General features: G+C 39.0%; 1 protein-coding gene across 2 annotated transcripts in view; it reads right to left on the bottom strand.

Annotated features, from left to right (window-relative positions):
• gse1b (Gse1 coiled-coil protein b) overlaps nucleotides 1-13266 on the bottom strand; it is a 170913-nt gene extending 157647 nt beyond the window's left edge. For both annotated transcript variants that reach the window (XM_028434995.1, XM_028435005.1), the window contains exon 1: nucleotides 13182-13266. In XM_028434995.1, the coding sequence (XP_028290796.1) occupies nucleotides 13182-13235 (54 nt within the window). In that variant the 5' untranslated portion in view covers nucleotides 13236-13266. The remainder of the gene's footprint in view (nucleotides 1-13181) is intronic.
• Nucleotides 13267-19958: the final 6692 nt, after the last annotated feature.

Raw genomic sequence — 19958 nt, 5'->3', positions numbered from 1 at the left:
ATACATGATAACTGTAATGACTGTAAAGAGCAACTCCTTAGCTTTCAGAAACTGGTGGAAAACTCTTAGATAAAGCAACTATTGGCAGAGTTACAGTGTTTTAAACTAACTGTTCCCCAAGGTGCGTTCAGGGTCCCTGGGAAACCCAATAATTGATTAATTTATGAATTATTCCAGAGTAAATCCGGACGCATGGTCAGCCTATTGTTGTTGGCATCACAAATGAGGGAGAATATAGAGATTTTGTCGATCTGTTGTCGGTAAAACAATGGGGCGTTCAAGGACCGTCGAAAAGTTGTTTTTTTTTTTTCAAAAAAATTATATTTGCGGCTAATTAAATAATATCCATTCAGGTTTTACTGAGTAGAACCTGAATGGATTAGAACCTGAATACTACTACTACTACTACTACTGAGTAGAACCTGAATTTTTTTTATCTTTTTCCTGCCATATACTGTATGCTGTCTGACATTTCTAACCCTGTCAGAGGAGGTAATGCTTAATAATAATAATAATAATATAATAATAATATATAATATATATACTAATTAATAATAATAAAAAAAATCAATCTTAAATAGCATATTTTTGGGAACTCAAAAGCGCTTTACAGGAATTAAGGGATATTTCTTTCACTCCACACTTAGTGGGTGGGTAAGCTACTATTAGTAGCCACAGCTGCCTGGGGCAGCCTGACGGAAGCGAGGCTGTCATAGTGCGCCATCGGCCCCGCCGAAAGTGTCTTGCCCAAGGACACAATGACAGATACCACTGGGGTGACTGTCCCCCCACATGTTCCCATCCACCATTAAAAACCACCAAAGAAGACCCAGTTTTGGAAATGTTCCATGTTCTTCCAGATCCAGCTAAGTGTGGTCAATACTACTACTACTGATCTGTGTTAATTTGTGGGTGAGAGAGATTGCTGCTACACATATCCCGGTATAATCCATTTTTATTTTCTTTCTTTCCATTCCTTTCTAACCTCTGCTCTCATCCCCCCAACCTTTCCTCCGTCTTCTTCCAACACACCTCCTACAACACACACGCACCACGCACAAACTGCGTGTACGTCCACCAGCTGCTACTGCTACAGCCCATCTATCGGAGCTATGATTAGCGAGCAGAGGAATGTCATGTAGCTACAGCTGACCTCCTCACCCCAACCCTGGCCTTCACCTCTGGCTGGACCTGAAGCACCCACAGCCTGCTGCAAGCTGCTTTTACACTTTGCTGACACAAATCCATTGGGCCTAACATCTTTGTGACATGGACACACAAAGGCACACACGCACACGTGCAAGGTATCCCTACAGAGTCCCATTCATGTGTGCATTTGCACACGCACGCATGGACAAAATATTAGTATGCTCATTCCTAAAACACAATTCATTTTCTTTTCATTTCATTACACATTAAAAAAACAAATAAGTTAGATAGATAAATGCTTGACCGTCACGTGGGTAATGTAGACTCAATAGTTCCTCAAAGTTGTTGGCGGACAGATTTGAATCCATTGATTCCTAGTGACATACTGGTTATTTTTCGGTAATTTTTCATCAATAAATGCATAGATTTACAATGTTTATACGGTAACTGTCAATATGTATGTGTATATAATATATATATAATATAATAATCCACTAAATGCTTTAATGCATGCACGTTATTGGGTTTAGATATGCTGATAATAATAATAATATCTGATTATTTATTTATTATTATTTAGTGCTTTTTTGGACACTCAAAGTTGCTTTACAGATTAAGGGATTATTCTTTCACTGCCACACTTAGTGGTGGTAAGCTACTATTGTAGCCACAGCTGCCCTGGGACAGACTGACGGAGGCAAGGCCGCCAAGGTGCGCCATCGGCCCCTCCGACCACCACCAACACTCACTCACACACTACAATTCATACCGAGGGCAATGTGGGTAAAGTGTCTTGCCCAAGGACACAGTGACGAGATACCACTGGGGCGAATACTGTCCATTGTAGCACCTGGAATTCTCAGTGGTCTCCCATTCAACTACTAACCAGGCCCACCTGCTTAGCTTCTGATATTTAACAGGATCGGGCAATGACAGGCTTGGTATGGCCACCACTTTTTACATTAACCGTTCAAAAGTGCATCACAAACTAGTCTACTCCACTCTAGCTACATTGCGCTACAATAGTCAACCGCTCACTTCCGAAAACTATTGTGAGGCTCCACAAGCTGCCATCGCTGTAAAAAAAAAAAAACGGCCCCATTGGCGTGAACGGAGATGTCGTAAACTCTCTCTCTAAACGGCTCTGATTAAAGGTGCAAGGCAGGGAACCAAGCCCAAAGGGGTCGTATATAACAGCTCCACCCCTTTCAATAAACACAATTTTGAACAATGGCTAGTAAAACAAACCTTATAAAACTCATGAGAAAAAATGCCCAATAAACTCTGATATCTGAGGGAAACTAATGAATAAAGAAAATGCATAAAAAATTAATATAAAAAAGACAAATGAAAATATTGAAACAAAATATTAGTTGAAGATCAAAAAAAGACTTAAAACCTATACACAGTACATATACATACATATAGACATACACATGTAAATACAAACACATCTTACTCTTGACTGTAATCATGGTGGCACAGAGTAAAGTGAGAGATTAATTAAGTATAATGTAGGAGGATTATTAATGGATAAGATGTTTTTAACTGCCTTTTAAAAGAGTGAGTAGGAGGATATGCATCTTATTTGGGAAGGTAAACTATTCCAACGCAGAGGGCCTCTATAGGATATGTTAAATTGATGATGTGATGTACGGGCAAAGGGTACAGAATAGTTATCTATTGTCATTATTGTGTCTTGGCATGGTATGATTGTATATTTAAAGAAAAAGTAAAAAAAAAAAAAAAAAAACTTTGAAAAGTGACTTTCACTTAATTTTATTATAATTTCATCTTATACAGTCACGTGGTGAATTTCAAAAGGCGCTGTGATAATAGAATTTGTCCTTGCAGAAGTATGTCCATCCATCCGTCTTTTCAATCAATCAATTAGTCATGACTAGGGGCACCTGTAACTAAGTAGCCCCACAATCAGGAAGCTGTGTGCCTGTGTATGTATGTTGTGTGTGTGTGTGTGTGTGTGCTGCATTCTTGTTTTAAAAGGCAGAACAACAACTAAATTGTGCATGCTGTGAGTGTACAGAGAAATATAGAAGTACAGTTAAGCTATTGTGCCAATACAAGCCCAAGTCTTATAGACACTGCATATGCTGCACATGCAATAAGACCTCCTTTGTATAAGTGAGTTCCTTGTTGTGGTGGTGCTGTGTGTGTGTGTGTGTGTGTGGGCCCAGGCCGACTCTGACAGCTCAGTGGTAGCCATCTGCCTGGCAGTCACACAGGAGGGAAAGCGACCGCAGCCAAACATAGAGCACAATGACAGGCCAGGATTTGTGGGTACTTTTGTGTTTGTGTGTGTGTGTGTGTGTGTGTGCATGCAAGTGTGCGTTTTCCCTTCAAAGATCCAAAAGAGTCCCTCTTCTATGAGCATGTGCAAAGGGGCGTGGCAGTTTGTTGATAGGCTGTCTCTGTTACCAGGTGATAGATTAGCAGGCCTAAATGGCCATCTGAGCAGGATAGATAGCAAGAATAAGTGCACTTCACTTATTTCTTGTAGTTGTATCACCTGCACCCACTTACTGAAGTTATCAAAGCACTTGCACATTTGTGGGTTGTTTTCTTTTACATATTGCATTTCTTAGTCCAGCTGGTTAATAGAACTGCATCTTTCATATTCTGCGTTTGCACGTGCAACTTGTTTGCACATCACATCAAGACTAAGCCAGCATCTTTTCTGCACGCAGTATGTTTGTCATCCCTATTTCTCTCTCTCAGTCTGCAGATCGAATACCGCCGTGGAAGCAGACAGATGGTTGGGTGTTGGAAGGAAGCTGTCTGTCTGATTGTGACACACAAGGCTGGGAGCAGGCAACATCCAGCTGGGTATAGGCCTGCAGTGCTTACTAGAGAAAACATGTCAGGTGTCCAAAAACAGGCTGCTCGCTCTCCTGATGTCACTACACACACACCCTCTAGTCACACTTCTGCTTTATTACCATCAAACCTTACACAGGGTTTTGTTTCTGGCAAAAACACAAATTAGTTAAGACTCCATGTCAAGAAGCAAATAAACTGGAATGGCTAGAGGGGGAAAAAGAAACTGAATATGTAAACGATCCATCCCTGCAAGAGTGTGTTTGTTGCTGTGGTCGACCAAGCCTTTTAGTGGCAGCACTTCAAAGGCAGCCTTCAGTCACTTTCTACTCTCTGCACCTCCTGTAGTCGCTCATCTGTGTGTGTGTTTGTGATCGTGTGCATGAATATCAGTGCCGCCTGTGGCTGCAGGCTATGGCTGATCACCACTTACAGCGGCGAGGCTGGCATGGCAGGCCCGCTGGTGCACTAACAGGGCACACCTATTTACACAGACCCAGATGAATGGCGGGCATTGTCTGGGTGAGAATGCAACACTTAAGCTCCTGATTAAGGCAGAACAAAGCCCTGAGGGGCAAGAGTGATGAATGCAATGAGTGAGAGATGCAGAGAGGGAGGGAGGAAGAGATGAGAAGAGGCAGGAAGGAGAGGCTTTGCTAAGGGGAATCTCATCTTGTTGTTGCTGTGGGAAGGTGAAATCTTAGAGAGAGGAGGAGAGGAGAGGAAGGCAAGAAAGGAGCAGCGATATAAGAACAAAAAAAAAAAGAGAGGCATGGTTAATGAGAAGGAGAGACAGAGGGTGGCAGGTAAGGATGAAATGAAGAAAAAAAAAATAGCAAAGAAGCCGAGGGGGAGAAGGGAAGGAGAAGGAAAGGTGGGGGATGGTGGGAGAAGGAAGCAGAAGACGAGATAAAACGACCACAGAGAGGGAACCAGCCAGCGAGGCAAATAGAAGACTGGAGGGAGCTCCTGTCAAGGTATCCTAGCTGATAAGGATGAAGTGATGTTACATTAGAACTGCAGTGTGCTACACAGGCTGATAGCGCCCTCTAAAGGTAGCCCTACTTGCACTGTGCTCTACTTTCTGCCCTCTGTTGTTGTGGGTGATCACTGCAAAATTACAATCAGTTCATTCAAATGAAAATAAACTCAAATTGCGATTATTATTCTTATAATACATATTTAATTATTGTATGCTTGTATTTTAATGCCTTTTTACATCTTGGCCAGGGGACTACAGATGAAAAATAATTCTGGCTTTTTTTAACCATGTTTGTTCATGTGTTATATGAAATTGCACTGTCCCCTTTCAAATAAACCAATCTAATCTAATCTAATTATGATATTTAATAGCCCCTTGTACCACTAACTGGGTGTTGGTTGGGTGTAGATGTGAGTGCGTGTGATTAGTGGCACCATGGCAGTGTGTGGCACAAACACAGAAGGTGTTTGACAAGGGGTGAGCTCTCCATGAATGTATGCGTATCCTAGCAACAAGACACAGAGGTAGTGGCGAAGCAGTGAGCAGCTGGCAGCACAGGACACAGGGGCCATGATGGATTTAACAACATGAGAGGGCGCATCTGTGTGTGTGTGTGTGTGTGTTATATTTGGCAGCTGTGATAAATGCGTGTGGATGTCTTCTGTTTCCATGCATGCTTAAAAACTGAAATGCTCATTACTGTTTCTAAAGTATGATTGAAAGAAACGGTCGGAAAAATTGCACATCATGCAATTTCAGTTATGCAACAATTCACATGAAATATCGCTTTCTAACATGAATACTTGAACTTATTCTGTGGTCTTTAGGTAACACTTACCGTAATAAGTGATTTTGTTAGGTGTCGTGCAGTAAAACTTTTTACATTGAGTAAAGTATCATGGATAATGTTGTCAATGCTTAAAATAAATTATTCAACAATGAACTACGAGCAATGAGCAAAAAACAAGACATCTGGACCTGGAGAGGAGCTGCTTCTCCAGGCTGAGAGGAGAGGAGTTATTTGAGGTGATTGAAGAATCTGGTGAAGGATGGTGTGTGTGTGTGTGTGTGTGTGTGTGTGTCTATGTGTGTGTGTGTGTGTGCGTGTGTATCTCAGAATACACCTTGAGGCCAACCCAAGAGAGATTATTTATCAGCTGATCCGGAAACGCCCTGTAACGCCCTCCGGATAAACTGTTGGAAGTAACTGGGCAAAGACATATCTGCGGTTCTCTATTCACAATATCACCCCAGTAATCCTAACTCACATAAACGGGCCACAATGAGTATAAACTCAAACAAGGGCATACAACAGAAAAGCATGCTCTAAATTAAACCAAATGTTCCAAGAGAAGCTGGTTTATTTACCATGACCTCTTTCTTCCAGTAGACCTCCATTAAATGAGCCTCGTCTCTTCCCTCACAGAGCTACTAACAGTGATTAGTTCTCCTGATTTGGTCCCTGATGCAAATTCAGAGTATTACAAACTCACCCACCTTCATTGATCATTGGCCTCAGCTGCCCACCAGCTCCACACAGTAAGATGAGACAGCGATCCAAACTCCAGCCCAGTCAAGAGGACCTTGGCCTGGGCAGAACTCTGCCTCCCTGGGCTTTACCGCCTGCCAGCTCCTGCTCCACTGAGGAAGCCTGCAGCTAATCTGCAAAATCTCTATTCCTATATTCCTCAGTCCCGTACCCCTTCAGACATTTAACCTGAAGCCATGTACCCCCTACCGCCACACAATTAAAAACACAATCATGTAATGCTGGGCTTGTGACCCCATGTGGGGTCGCCTGCAATTCAAATAAGGTCCTCTGAAATGTCTAGTAATTTATAATAATAAAAAATACTGATTAAAAATTAATTTTACATTTTTTTTAAATTATTATTCATCTTCAAATTCGTAACATCACACACAAAACAATCTTTAAAAATACTATTCTACACTTTCACTTTCTTAAATATCTGGTTCAAATAAATGCGGTATAAAAATATCTGAGCTGGCACATCTGGTCACTTTGTGCAACAACAAACATGATCAAAAGCCAATTCTAGCTTTAAATTCTTAGCGGCGTGAATAGTTAAATTTGAATTGTGGGATCGGGTCAAAGGTCACAGTAACCAAAATACGTTCATGAAAAATGGCGGTGGATTTAGAAAACTGGTAATTTTTGAATAATACAAAATATTTTTTTGATAAATATTGCATCTTTGTCAATAGCTTCTATACAAATATATATATACAAATACCAGTGAGGAAGTATTTTACTTATTTTCTCTACAAATTGAATTTTGTACCTATATTATTTTAAACAGCCACTAAAGTGGTTCAGAAACATTTGAAGCAGACCTACTAAACAGTTTTTAAGTTTTCTATAATATAACAGTTTTTAAGTTTTTTTTTTTTTACATTTGACGTTATCAGGATCTGGTCTTGCATATGGTGATTACTATCATGTACATAAAACATTTGCCCTCTTTCCATTTTACGAGTGCACGAGTGTTGTTTGTGCAGTCCTTAATGGCACAATGTGAGCCGACTTATTAGGGCTTCAGTTCAGTTCACCAGTCGTAGTGAATGTAAAAAGTACACAAAAAGATGAGTTTGTTACCATGACTTTGGACAGCAAATTCTAACACATGCTTATAGCTACAAAGTCAATTCCTTCTTTTAGAATGTGTGGATGATTTAAAAACATCGCGACATCTCTTTAGGTTGGTACATTGGCACTCACCTCACTTACATCTAATTGGGACACTCGTTTTGGCTGGTATCTTAAAATCATTATTGCAGACGAGTATGCAAGACAATGAGCAGATGGTTGTTTGTGTTTGTGTTACAGCAATTATGGTGGAGACATAAAACAACGGGAGAATAGACTACATAAGGCGAGCTGCTTAGTTTTTATTTGACTGTTTGTCATCCACCGCCAACCTCGGTCTCTGCCTTTAGCATTCATGACCCTCATTGTCTTATTATCTTTCTCTGCAGGTTGTCCTTTGGTGATATTATTTTTTTTTTTACAGATTTGTCTCTTATTACCAGTGTTGGGAACGTTGCTTTAAAAAAGTAATTAGTTATAGTTACTCACTAGTTGATCCAAAAAGTAACCAAGTTAGTAATTGAATTACTATAATAAAGGTAACTCATTACCAAGAAAAATAACTATTTGCGTTACGTCAAAGAATTCACATTTTTTAGATGCGTGTGTGTCGTTGTGAGGCACTTCATTAAATTTCAGTTTCTTACAACAGATGTGGACAAAGTCTTCACTCGCCACCTTAAAAATGCCAACTTTTCATCGGACTGCTCCACGCTCACCATCTCTGCTGCTTCATCAAATCTGTAGTGGTTGTGTGTGTGGCGGTGTAAAAACACTGGCTCTGATTGGCTGCCATGAAACATGACGCCGCCTTAGCCAATCATAATCGCTCACCTTGTTTTTAACCCACCTCCTCACTACAGCTGCGTATGAAGCCAGGGGATCTTTCGGATACAGTTTATTCAATCAATGCATGTGACGCACCGCATTTAACGTTCGGTAACGTTAACAGCGTTTTAATGGCGTAAAAAGTAATTAGTTAGATTACCCCGTCACTGAAAAAAAAAAAAAAACGCTGTTACCTAACACCGTTATTCCAAAGACTACTTGTTTGTGACCAACAATAGCACAACCATATTAATGTATTCATATGGTTACATGTTTATCTGAGAGTTTTTGGAGCATTTTAATTTGGTAAAGGTTGAGGCGGCAAGAAAATCGTGTGCCAGTTATCGGCAAAAGTGAAATACATACTGTACAGACTGATTTATACATTTCCTCTGGAGTTAATGGAATCAACATGCAGTGCTTTGACGCTTGATAAGTGCATGATATCTGCTATATAAAGAAAAACAATATGCGCTCTACATAATTTGATTATAAATCTACAAGTGTTTTAAAGTAGATATGCATTAATTACCTTGTTATTTAAAGCCTATGGCCCTATTTTGACAACAAAGAGTGTTTGTCAAAGCAGAGGGTGAGAAGTCAACGACTGTAATTATTCTAGCTGTCGACAGATTTACCTTTGCTTTCCACTTTGGGGTGAAGACATTTTTCTCCTAATAGCAACATCATAATTTCTTCCCGAGCACCAGCAATAAAACAATTCAAAACCTCTTCCAGTAAAGTCGGGTAAGGTTTTGTTTTTTTTCTCTAAAGGTTATTTCACACCCAGATCTTGGAGGTCATTGATCTATCTGGTGTAGGGGGCACGCCAAATGCAGCCTTGGGGTCAAAGTGGGTCGCATGTTTCGGTTGATCAAGGCGTAATCTTACAATTTCAAGCATAAGTTTCAACCTGAAGTCCAATGTAATCTGTTAAATTAATAGTTGTGTTTAGTTGAATCCATGACGGAGAAGCAGGGTGTTCCCCAACTTATGCAAGGGTCAGGCGGCAAAGGTAACAGTAAACATAGTATTCAAAATCAATCAAAACTTGTGGTGAAATCTGTACTAACTAAATTAGTAAAAACCGGTCTCTTTTTTGCATTAAGAGGCAACTGAAGCCTAAAACTTTATAGAACGTGTCTATTTGTACGGTTGCCATACGGACAACGTACTATTGGTACAATGTAGCGTCTTAGGGTTAGGTTTAGATAGGGCTGGGGGCGATTTTGCCTAAAAAAAAAATCTCACATTTTTTAAAGAAAAACTACATTTTCGATTCGATTTTCAATTTTTTTTAATGCACTTAAAAATCAAAAGTGTCAAAGGTTATTGCTGTGTTTGTCCTCAAGAGTTAAAATGCATAGAACAGTCCCAAAATAAAAAGTAAATAAGCTTTAACCCAGGTTTAAGCAAAAGTGCAACAGCAACTTCACAATAGCTTAAATTTTCTGAATATTAAATCAGATAACTACATATTGTATAACATATAACATTACAATTAAAAAATAATAAACTCTCTTAGAATAAAATTAAACATGCCTATGTCACACATACAGCCTACTCAAAGGATAAACAAATGTAAACAAAGAGAGGGCTGGCTCACATCGGAATGCAAAAAGTCCGAAAAAACTGTGGTGGGGGGAAAAAAGAAAAATATTTAAAAAATATTATTTCGTTTTTATCTACAAATTCGATTAATCGATTAAATAAATTTTTTGCCCAGCCCTAGGTTTAGGTTATAACCCTATATCGCAAAAATTTTAGGGTTATGTTTACGGTTAGGTTTAGTCTTAGTCACGTGACCTAAACTGGCCAATGAGGGGCGCTGCGTACGGATTAAATGTCGGCATATTGATACGGCAACCGTACAGATAGTCACTGCCAACTTCATAACAAATGTTTCATTAGGAAATGTGCTAGTAAGATTTTTTATTTATTTGTCCATCTTTTTTTAACCAAAAGTGAAGCTTTGAAATGATTGTGTTGTGTTCAAGATTGTATATGACTTGTTCCATTAGGATGATTTGTGCTGGAAGTGCTTGTTGTTTTTTACATCTATCAAATTGAGCACCATGTACTGATAACATTCAACATGCACCTTTAATCAATGGTCTCTTATTGATGTACACAGTTTTTATTAAATGTATTGTTTATCTGGAATAAACTCTGCGTTCTTAATAAGATAACACAGGTGGAAAAGAAGAAACTTGAATATTCCAACTGTTGCTTTGAAAATGTCTTTCGTTAAAATGCTTTGTATTTTAATCGCTTCACATTCATCTGACACACAGCTGTCCGTCGTGCAAAGAGCTCAGCTTTACTGTAACATGTACCAATTTGGACTGATTTTTTGTTTTAAAATTCCCTTAGTTTGTTTTCAGTGTATTTCCATTTCTATGTCAGTTTACCATTTCCCTTTTTTTCTGTGTCATAGTCACTGTTTAGATGACTTTACTGGCTATTAAGCTTTCCAAAATCATAACAAATACAGTATACTAAATATGGTCAACTTTTAAGTTTACATTTTATATGCTTCGAATGACTTATGGAAGCTGAGGGTTTATGCTGATATCAGCGAGATTATGTCATGAGAAATATAACATGTCCGTTTGCTACACTTCCTGCAGACATTCATTCCTCCATTTATAGGGAAAAATAGAGCGTAAATGCATGATGTTGTCCCAAAACATTCATGTGAAGTTTTTCCGTGTCATACTGGGGCCAGATTTTAAATAAAGGGAGAAAATGAAATGGTTCTGGTCGCTTTTTCCTTTTCGGGGCGCAAATTTTGCAATTTCTGTCTGTTTTCCATGATCGGAGTCTCTAAGTGCTGCAAGATTACTGCTAACAGGCCTCATCATCCCAACCTCTGCTTTTTCGACCAATTCCTTCTGTCTTTCTTTTGCCTGATCTTAGATCAAAGTGATTTTTCGTCCAGATTTGTTAACTTGTGTAGTACATTTCATGCCTTTCCAATAGCTACCCATCAAAGTCTCTTAGATCACATTAAGCATATTGCATCTCTTGATCACAACCTGCTTTCTCTCTCTGTCTTCATCGCGTGCATTGTGCATTACTACTCCTTCACCCCTCGTAAAAGCGTGTCCACAGGCTTAGCAGGGTTCGATCACTTCAAAGCGCTTGTACTCCATGCTAAATCAATAGCTTTTTATCTCATTAAAGACTTGAAGGAGCTGCGTACGAGTCTTGCGTGTGCGCATATGCGTGTGTGTCAATGCATGGGTTCAATGTATTAGAGTGTGAAAAGGAGTCAGCGGGGAGCAGAGAAACAAAAGCCACTGAGTTTGTTCCTGTTGAGGTGTAATGTAACGGGAGAATCTCGCTGCAGGGTATATTCCGGGACACAGTCAGAGCATTAAAATGTGCTGTGATCCTATTTCTTGGTGGCTGAGATGGCAAACAGTGTGGGTGCATCATCCGTGAAATAAAAAAAAAAAAAAGTCATATGGATGGGTTAGTGCAAGAAAGAGAGGTAAGGAGAGGAAGTGTAAGGCATGTGTGCATGTTTGTGTGTGTGTGTTCCTCTGTGTCTGCTGAGAGAAGTGAGCCAAACCTCACCACTGACTTGGCCAGGGTCTCTGGAGCCAGAGAAAGCCCTCATAACCACAATATCTCTCTCCCTGTGTGTGTGTGTGTGTGTGTGTGTGCGTGTGTGTCTGTCTCACACCCCCTTGTTGAAGTCTTTCTGCATGTGAATATGTCATTTCAAAACATATGCTACAGTCCAGGAGAGCGACGGGAAGCAACTTTTTAAAGAAAGTGAGCCGAGAACAATGCTGTGATTCCCAATCAAACTGGGCTGTTGACCCAAAGTGGGCGTTTTTGCTTTTTTGATGAGCGAGTGGAAGCAGACATGTTAACAGGTGGCCAAAAACAGTCCAAAGTGGCAAAAACGTGGCAAGAAAAGAGTGAAGAATGACTGAAATGGGTCAAAAGCAGTCAAGAATGGTCAAAAAATGGACAAAGAGAGGAACCAGGTGGTACATAATAGCAAAAGGTAGCTTAAATAAGCAAAATGTGAACAATAGTGATAATGGGTGACATGTGAAACACAAAAAGTAAGGAAAAAAGGAAACAAGTGATATTAATTGGGCAAAAGGTTTATTTGGGGCCCAAAAAATAAAAGAAAACACCAAAATTGGATAAAAGTGTAAAAAAAAAAAAAAAACTTACAAAAAAACAAAAACAAAAAAATAGGAAAAAAAAAATTTATTGGGAAGTGTGAAAAAAGATGGGACAAAGGAAGTTGCAAAATGGCCAAATAAAATAGGGGTTAAAAAGTTCCTCCCTTTTATGTTTATTTAGGTGAATAATAATTAAAATCAAAATATAAAGAGCCACATTTTGAGCATCACTGACTTGATAATGGCTTCTACATGGTGTCCACTGATAATTTGCATCTTTATGTCAACGGCATAAAAATGAATAAGAAAATGTTTTTTGTTTTGCCAGTACTCATACAGAGCATGGCTCCTATTTCTATTTTACTCTGAGTCAACATACTGTAAGTTGCTCTTGGATGAGTACACAGTCAGCAAGCTTTGGTCTGAAAGTCAGTATTTAAATGTTCTAGTGCACGACAATAAGGGAGAAGAAAAACAAGACAAGTGAAACAGCTTTGCCGCAAAAATCACTCGTTCAATAAATTGTTGAGAGGTAAAGACACTGTAACGGCAACCAGGAAATAAGGAAAAATAAAATGCAGCAAAAGGAAAGGGGAAAAGTTAAAAACTGAATGTTTGAAAAGCCTCTCACCTCATAAAGATCAATCTTTTCCTTTGAACGAGTGGCCAGCAGACAACACAACATAAGAGCAAGACATAATCAGACCCACCTCTGCCTGTATCAACACAAGCGTGGGGAAAGGTTTGGGTGTGTTGGTACAAGGAGGTGGTTCCAGGCTCTTTTTGGTATGTTTGCTTTTGTTTATTCTTTTTTCTTACTCTGAAGGTAGAGAGAGAGAGGTACGCAGGGCAATGTCTGTGTGTGTCTGTGTGTGTGTGTGTGTGTGTGTGTGTGTGTATGTGCATGTGTGTTTGTGTGTCACAGAGAGTGCCTTCGCAATCAAAGACAAAAGGAACATATGGCAGCAGCAGCAGCCAAGGCTGTAAATTAAACATAGAGGAAGATTAGATAATGAATGTGTGCTCTGAGACATAGAGACAGCACTGAGCCAGAGGCGGGGCAAACCAGTGTGTGTGTGTGTGTGTGTGTGTGTGTGTGTAGTTAACCACATCACAGGCATATTGAACAAACAAATGGGGTGACTCAGTGACACACAACCATTACAGTGGAACACAATGCAGAAAGACAAAAACCAACAAGTGTGCGTTGACCAGTGACTGGATTACTGGGAGAATGTGGAGCATAAAAACCTCTCCAACCTTCCTAAACCTGCAAGGAAAGACATCACCGCTGAGCTGTTTATGAAAGACGTGCATTTCTTTTACAGACGTGCACTGATCTCAATTGTGTCTGTATCTTTCTCAGGTATGAGACGGTGGTATTTTACATGAATTACACCTAAAGTAAAAACGGACACATTGAGGCCTAAAATTGAATAGACAATCTTGGGGCTGAGAAGCAGGTTGATGACTCAGTCTGGATCATGGACAACCAAATAATGTAAATGTTAATGTAATGTAAACATAGACTACTGGAGTTATCCAGCCTATGGTAAAACATGCAATGGGAAACAAATGCTTTTAGATGCTCAAACAACACCTTCACAGACATTTATCTTTCACTAAAATCACACAAATTAAAGCTCATCTTATCTTAACCTTGCTTTCATTATGAACACAATAAACCAAAAGGTTCTCAAAGGCCTTTGCTTACAAATAACTGCAGGCCAACAAATTAGCATGAAGATTAGCACAAAGATTATCAATAATGTGAGCCTTTTTCCTGCATAAAAGGTGTTTAGGTGCTTGAAAATCATCCTATTGCGAGAAGCCAACATGAGCCATCTTATCCTAATCCAGTAGTTCTGAAACTTACTCTGCTGCGCCCCCCATTTGAAGAATTAAGTTTCCAGCCCCCACCCCCAAATTGTGACTATTCTTCTTCAAAACTCAACAATAAAAAATGTGCAATCACATATTGTAGAGCAGTAATAATAAAGTTATTTAACTGCAAAGAAAACACATTTTGGATTCAGCAAGGCAGTTCTTACTCCATCTCTACAGTCATCACATCATCCCCTTCCAACAAGAGGGTGCGCCCTCCAGTTTGGGAACCACATGTCCTAATCAAACAATTAAAAAAACAACAATATTAATAAAAACCCTGATTTTCCTTCAAGTAAAAAAACGCAAAGACACTTATTTTAGTTCTACTGAACAAATAAACCAGTTATTTTTCTATTCCTGTCACTATCAAATGTATGGTCTACGTACTTGTTATATTTAAATTTAAAAGACACTAGCTCCGCTCTGCCTGTGAAAGACCCTGGTCGTAAACATGGGAGGTAAAGGTGATCTGCTGAGGCCATGATGAGGGAACACTGTTGTAGTAAGCCGCTCAGCTCTGATTACAGCCTGGTGTTCAGTTTCCTTCTACGAGTAAACATGCAAACTGCCAAGCTGGGGATTTGATAGTACACACACACACACACACAACACACACACGTGGGTGGGTATGTGATCAAGTGGCAAAACAACGCAGACGCAATGTGTACGACACAGAGCTTTAATGTGTGTAAGTTTAGTAGGCCGCAGCCGGACACACACCACTTTCCCCGCTTGCCTTCTGTCTCTTCATCAGACAAAGCACGGCCTTCTGACCTTTAGCTCATTAGCGGACGCACAGAAAGGGCCAAACAACACATAAGCACACACATTCATACTGATTTGCTTTTCTATTGACCTTTGGCAGTGAAATGGCATTCATCTGTTTGCAAAGCAGTGGAATCTGTTTTCTGAACAGAAAAAATATGAAGCACTTCCAAATCTTTTGTTCGTCCACCACTTAGGATTTGTTACAGAGGCATTAAAGCCCGGGTGACCATACATTCAGCATTGTGGCCCTTTTATCACAGCCTTATGCGGGACGGTCACATGTCCTCCTTTTGAGATAATATCAATTTTGTATTTGATCTAACTGCATTAAAATGAATAAATAATGTACCTGAGTAAAAAATAAACAAGTAAACAATTGAATAAACATGTATAAATTTCATTCACGGGGAAATAAAAAGTGCGTGTCCTGTGAGGAAAGTAACAGAGCAGCAGAGACAGTAGAGTGGACTGCTGCAGAAGCTGCGTTGCCAGGTTGGGTTTAGAGTTTTTGGCTACACTTTGGTAAGGTTTTGACAGTTTATGAGTAAAATTACCAGTTCTGTCTGGGAATGCAAAGCAGACTGCGTCATGTTGTGTGAGGTGCTTTAAACAAACAGTGACACATTGTGGTAAATGGAAAAGGTAAACAAGATGGAGACAAAGAGAGAAGACAGACGCTTCTCATTCACTGATTGTATACGCTAAGTTTATTTAGTGCTCTTTTATTCAGTTTCAAGTGTTAAAATGCTAAATGAGTGCTTTGTTTTTATAGCTTTAGTAGCACAGGCTACATACCTGAGCTAACTTCAGTAAACTCTAGTAAAAGAAACCAATTAATGTGTTCTTTTAGTTGTTTATGCTGCAAAGAAGTGCAACAAAGTCAGCATCCAATGTGAACATTTTTAAATCCAAGTTCAAAACTTTTCTTTGCTTGACTGATTATGACTGAGAGAGAATTTTGTAATCATTTTATTGCTGATTTAATGCTTTCGTTGTAATCATGTAAAGCACACTTCACTTCCTTGTGTATGAAATGCCCTAACAAATAGAGTTGCCTTTCCTTGGGAGTAAATCTTTGCAGATAAATATTGTTTTGTAATATGTGAAAACCCTTGAATACTGAAACAAAAAGATTATATCTTGGAGATCAATATTTTCAGCAAAGGAGATTGCGGTACATAATGACAACGTATGAGCTGTATGACGTCTTACACTAGTAAAACTAAATATTTAAAGTAGGGATGCACCGAATATTCAGTAACCGAATATTATTGCCGAATACTGCAAAAAAAGCCGCATTCGGCCTTCGGAGGAGTGAGTTAAAAGCAAGGTCGAATAGTAGCGTGTGACGCAATGACGCAATCAAACAACGTGCAGTGATTTAGAGTCGGAAAAGTGTGCGCACGTCGCTGCAGAACAAGAGCAGCAGCAGCAGCTCCTCCTTTCCGCTTCTGCTCTCCGCCTTCCGTCACCACATAAAAGTTAGAAGCCGTCCAATTCCACAACCGTTGTTAGCGCTGTGAGCCACGAATCCGTAAACATCCCCTCCTCAGTTCACAAGCGATGTCGTTCTCGCTCGCATAGGCTGGTAAAGCATTAGCACGGAGTGCTAACAGCTGATGTGTGTAAACAATGGCCGTGGCTCCAAACAGTGACTCCCAACACGATCGGCAGCAGAAAAAGTAGCGCAGTTTTGCTTTTACATATATGGCAACAAATTATAATAGATAACCTATATTAAAGCACAGTGTTTGTTTTAGTTGTTAAATAGTTGGAGAGGGAGGAGCTCACATTCTAGGAGGCGTGTAAGGTGACGTCACCTGCCAAAGTGGGAAAACTCCAACACGCCCGTTTAAAGCTGACTTTTTACAAAATGTGGAATAACAAGGGAGGGAGGAAACAGAACTTTTTCAACTTTGGCCCTCTGAATGAGGCTAAATCACTGTAGCAGAACCAGACCTGTCAAGTTTTAGATTTGAAAAGAAGGGACATTTTCTGGCGTCCACTACGAGCCATCCCACCTGCCCAACCAAGCTCCAGTATTCCTTACATTTTAAGACAGGTATACAAGAAATCTAAAATATACATATCAACCACTTACTAAATACAATTATGTGATTAGAATCTGCTAGGTCGACCTTTATTATCACTGAAATGCTGTGAACATTCCTACTAAGGCTGGGTGATAGGGACCAAAACTCATATCTCAATATTTTTCTCAAAATGGTGATATATGATATAAATCTAGATAATTTTATCAAATAAAGTCTAACCAGAAAGACAATTCTGGGTTAAATGTGCTGATGCAAAATGCCACACAGGGACATTTATTAACAAACAGCTGATCAATATGTGCACTCATTAATCATCTAACTGAGCTTTACATGTTGTTCTGAGAAGTAAAAGCAGTGACTCCTAAAACTAGTATTTTGTTTCATATGTTAGATGAAATATTATAGTTTTCTATATCACCAAAATAGAAAACTCAATACATCTTGAATCTCGATATATCGCCTAAATAAAACATTAATGTGTTTATGAAGCACATGTGTTTATTTAATATACTTACAGTTTATATACAAGTCATATAGTTGCATATTTACTGTTAATTTCACATTGCTTGTCTTTAACTTAGACATTAACATTTTATTTTATTACATATTTTCTTATAATTTCTCATGCTCACTCATGTGGTTCTCTGGTATTCACTAATGACTTATTAGACACATTTATTACAGACTTTACATTCTTTAACACTTTTTTAAATCAGTGTCTATTTGTGGAGCTTGTGATTGGCTGATTTTTTATGGTGACTTACGTAGTTCCTTCCACTGTGGTAGACGTTAAAATCTCAGTTATTAATCTAACAGAACGTGTAACTGTGTCACATCCTGCTGCTCTCTTTAGGAAGATAAACTCTCTGTCACATTTCACAACGTATTTATACGAGTTCTTTGTTTTTTTCACTGGAACGTCTTCATTCATCATCTCTGTTCTGAGTTGTTTCCGGGTTTGTTGCCGCTGTCAGCACTAATCTCGCGAGAACTGTCACTCAGGCCATTTCAGATGGCAGTTCTCGCGAGGCTAGTGACGGCGTTCAGTTCAGTAAGGCATCTTTTATTTACAGTATTATTACTTTAAAATATGGGATGATTACGAGAAAATACTAATACGGGAAGATGGCGGGAAAGAGGGGTAAAATATGGGAGTTTCCTGGCCAAAACAGGATACTTGACAGGTATGAGCAGAACCATTACCACAAGTGCCTCCCCTTTAATGCACTTTAGTTACGTTTAGTTTTTTTTTTTTTTTTTTTTTGGAATGTACGTTTGTTTTATTTGAAGGGCTAATATAAATGAAAAAAATTGTTGTGCTTTTTTTGAAAAGCAAAAGCTACTGGAATATTTAAAAAAAATGTCAGAATATTCAATAAACATTTACTTTCTTTAAAAAACATGTCTAAAAATGTATTCTAGGCTATTTATGCACCGTTGAAAAACAAAATAGTGAAAAACTTAACAACCGTTTTCGATATTCGGTATTCTGCCAAGCGTTTACATTTTATTCGGCTTCGGCCGCAAATTTTCATTTCGGTGCATCCCTAATTTAAAGACATTATTTGTTTTATTTTTTATTTTTTTATTTTCAACTCTCTTCCCTGTCAGTCTCATATTGCTATCATTTTGCAGTATTTATCCTGGCTTTGTCCATTCTTAAAAATCCTCATCATCGTTTGCTGTTATAAGATTGTCTACCTTGATTAAAGCTATATTGGTTCCATCCACCCTCCTGCAGCAGTTTACCGGGGGCACTGTGAGTGAACTTCAATATGTGCTTTTTACAGCCTGTCAGGGGTTTTTACACAACATTCAATCTGCCCCTGGGATTAGTTCAATTCTTCACTCAATCTCACTACCACACACTCTCAAAGAGCCGGATATACATGTGTTTGACTTTGTATGCACACTGTTTATGGCAAATATTTGCTCTAGGGTAATATTAGTTAATCATAGCCTTCACTCAGCATAAATAAAGACCAATTACTGTGCTTCCCCGTGGGCCATTCACTATTAACACACTAAGAGTGCTGCCCTGAACACTGCTGCCCTACGGATAACACAGCCTAAGCAAATCAGTCAGGCTGCTGAGTCACAATGATAAGCATTACAAAGACAGAAAGGACAGCATGTCCAGGTGAAAATCTTTGGTAGATACAGATTATTTAACAGAGAAGACTTGCAATCGGATGATGAAATAAATATGTGAATATTGAGGGAAAGAAAAGAGATGCATTATTGGTAGATCACACTGTAGGTCATCATTTCTGTTTAATGCATTGGTTTATATCAGTCTTAGGTCAAAGGTCAACTGAACTAGCACCGTTTAAAGCAGGGGCCGCCAACATGGGGCCCGCATTGGACTGTGTGAAGTGCCCTCAGGAGCTCTAGTCATCAATGAGCTTCATCTAAAATCTGATTTACTTGCCAGGTTTCAAACTCAAAAAGACAAAAAAAAAAATGACAGATATAGTCAGAACTTAAATACTGCTGGACTTTATAAAGTATTTGTATTTGAAACTATCTTTAAGTGTTTAGTTTTTACTAAAACAATGTGTTCAGTTGTTGCGAATATCTTGTTAAAGATGTTGCTCATCTGGTGTTTGGATTGTGGTGTAACAATGTTGTTTAAATGACAAAAAGAGGATTTTTATAGAAATATTACAAACAAGTGACATGTTTTTAGATTGGTTAAA

Source organism: Gouania willdenowi, chromosome 3 (genome assembly GCF_900634775.1).
Source record: "Gouania willdenowi chromosome 3, fGouWil2.1, whole genome shotgun sequence".
NCBI classification, from domain to species: domain Eukaryota; kingdom Metazoa; phylum Chordata; class Actinopteri; order Blenniiformes; family Gobiesocidae; genus Gouania; species Gouania willdenowi.
Note: the sequence above shows the minus strand (reverse complement) of the source record. Positions and strands in the feature narration are given on the sequence as shown.